Here is an 888-nt window from a genome sequence, read left to right on the forward strand (position 1 = left end):
GAATGAAAATAACGACCTGTAGATTGGAAATCATCATCTTCATCATAGTTTTAACATCCACATTTTATTAGGTTTCATGAGTCTGGCAGAATTCATCCATATAGATATTTGTTAAAGTTTAAGGACTTAATGTGTTTCCTTGGTCTTTAGACACCTATGGAAAGACAATTGGAGCTAAACAACAATAACTGTAATAGTAACAACAATAACCACAAAAGTCAAAGTCAATGCTGCTGCTGCTATTGGTGCTGCTGCTGCTGCTGAAGCTACCGGTGGTGCTGGTGCCACTGCCACTGCTAACCAACCATTATTTCAAAAAAGATAGATCCCAGTAATTCACCTTGAAAAACAAAACAATGATAAATCTAAAAACAACTGTTAAGGGCTCTGGTTTGAGATAAAACAGAGATAACAAGCCTGTGATCAGGATGCTTGTCTGTTTCAGCTCACATTAACAGAGGATCTACTAACTTATTTCCAACAGCTACACAAACTCAATATGCTGCCTCGTATAAAATAAATAATAAGAACTAACCATGCTATCTCCACAATGTTTTTCTGCTTGAAATCTGCAAAAGAAAGAAAGGAACACATATAATGACTATCATCATCAACATCATGATCATCATCATTTTTATGTCTCTAGACAAAGATAAACATCATAAGATGATAACTTTTTGTACAACTTCATCTTTAGACATGAATTCTCTTTTAATATTGGAACCTACATTTGGACTTCATTTCAATTAGTTTCATTTCTGAACCACATTACAAGTTTTATTCTTGGCTTAATGCATGGTACCAGACCATTAATATTTAGTAAAGACAGAAATATTGGTTTCAAATTTTGGCACAAGGCCTGTAATGTCAATTGGTACTTATTTTATC

The 888-nt window shown here is 33.9% G+C and overlaps 1 protein-coding gene across 1 annotated transcript in view; it reads right to left on the bottom strand.

Annotated features, from left to right (window-relative positions):
• Window positions 1-428: 428 nt before the first annotated feature.
• LOC106881215 (uncharacterized) overlaps window positions 429-888 on the bottom strand; it is a 15,861-nt gene continuing 15,401 nt past the window's right edge. Inside the window, exon 8 of the mRNA XM_014931520.2 lies at window positions 429-569. Within this exon, the coding sequence (XP_014787006.2) occupies window positions 485-569 (85 nt within the window). The 3' untranslated portion in view covers window positions 429-484. The remainder of the gene's footprint in view (window positions 570-888) is intronic.

Source organism: Octopus bimaculoides, chromosome 5 (assembly GCF_001194135.2).
Source record: "Octopus bimaculoides isolate UCB-OBI-ISO-001 chromosome 5, ASM119413v2, whole genome shotgun sequence".
In the NCBI taxonomy this organism is placed as follows: domain Eukaryota; kingdom Metazoa; phylum Mollusca; class Cephalopoda; order Octopoda; family Octopodidae; genus Octopus; species Octopus bimaculoides.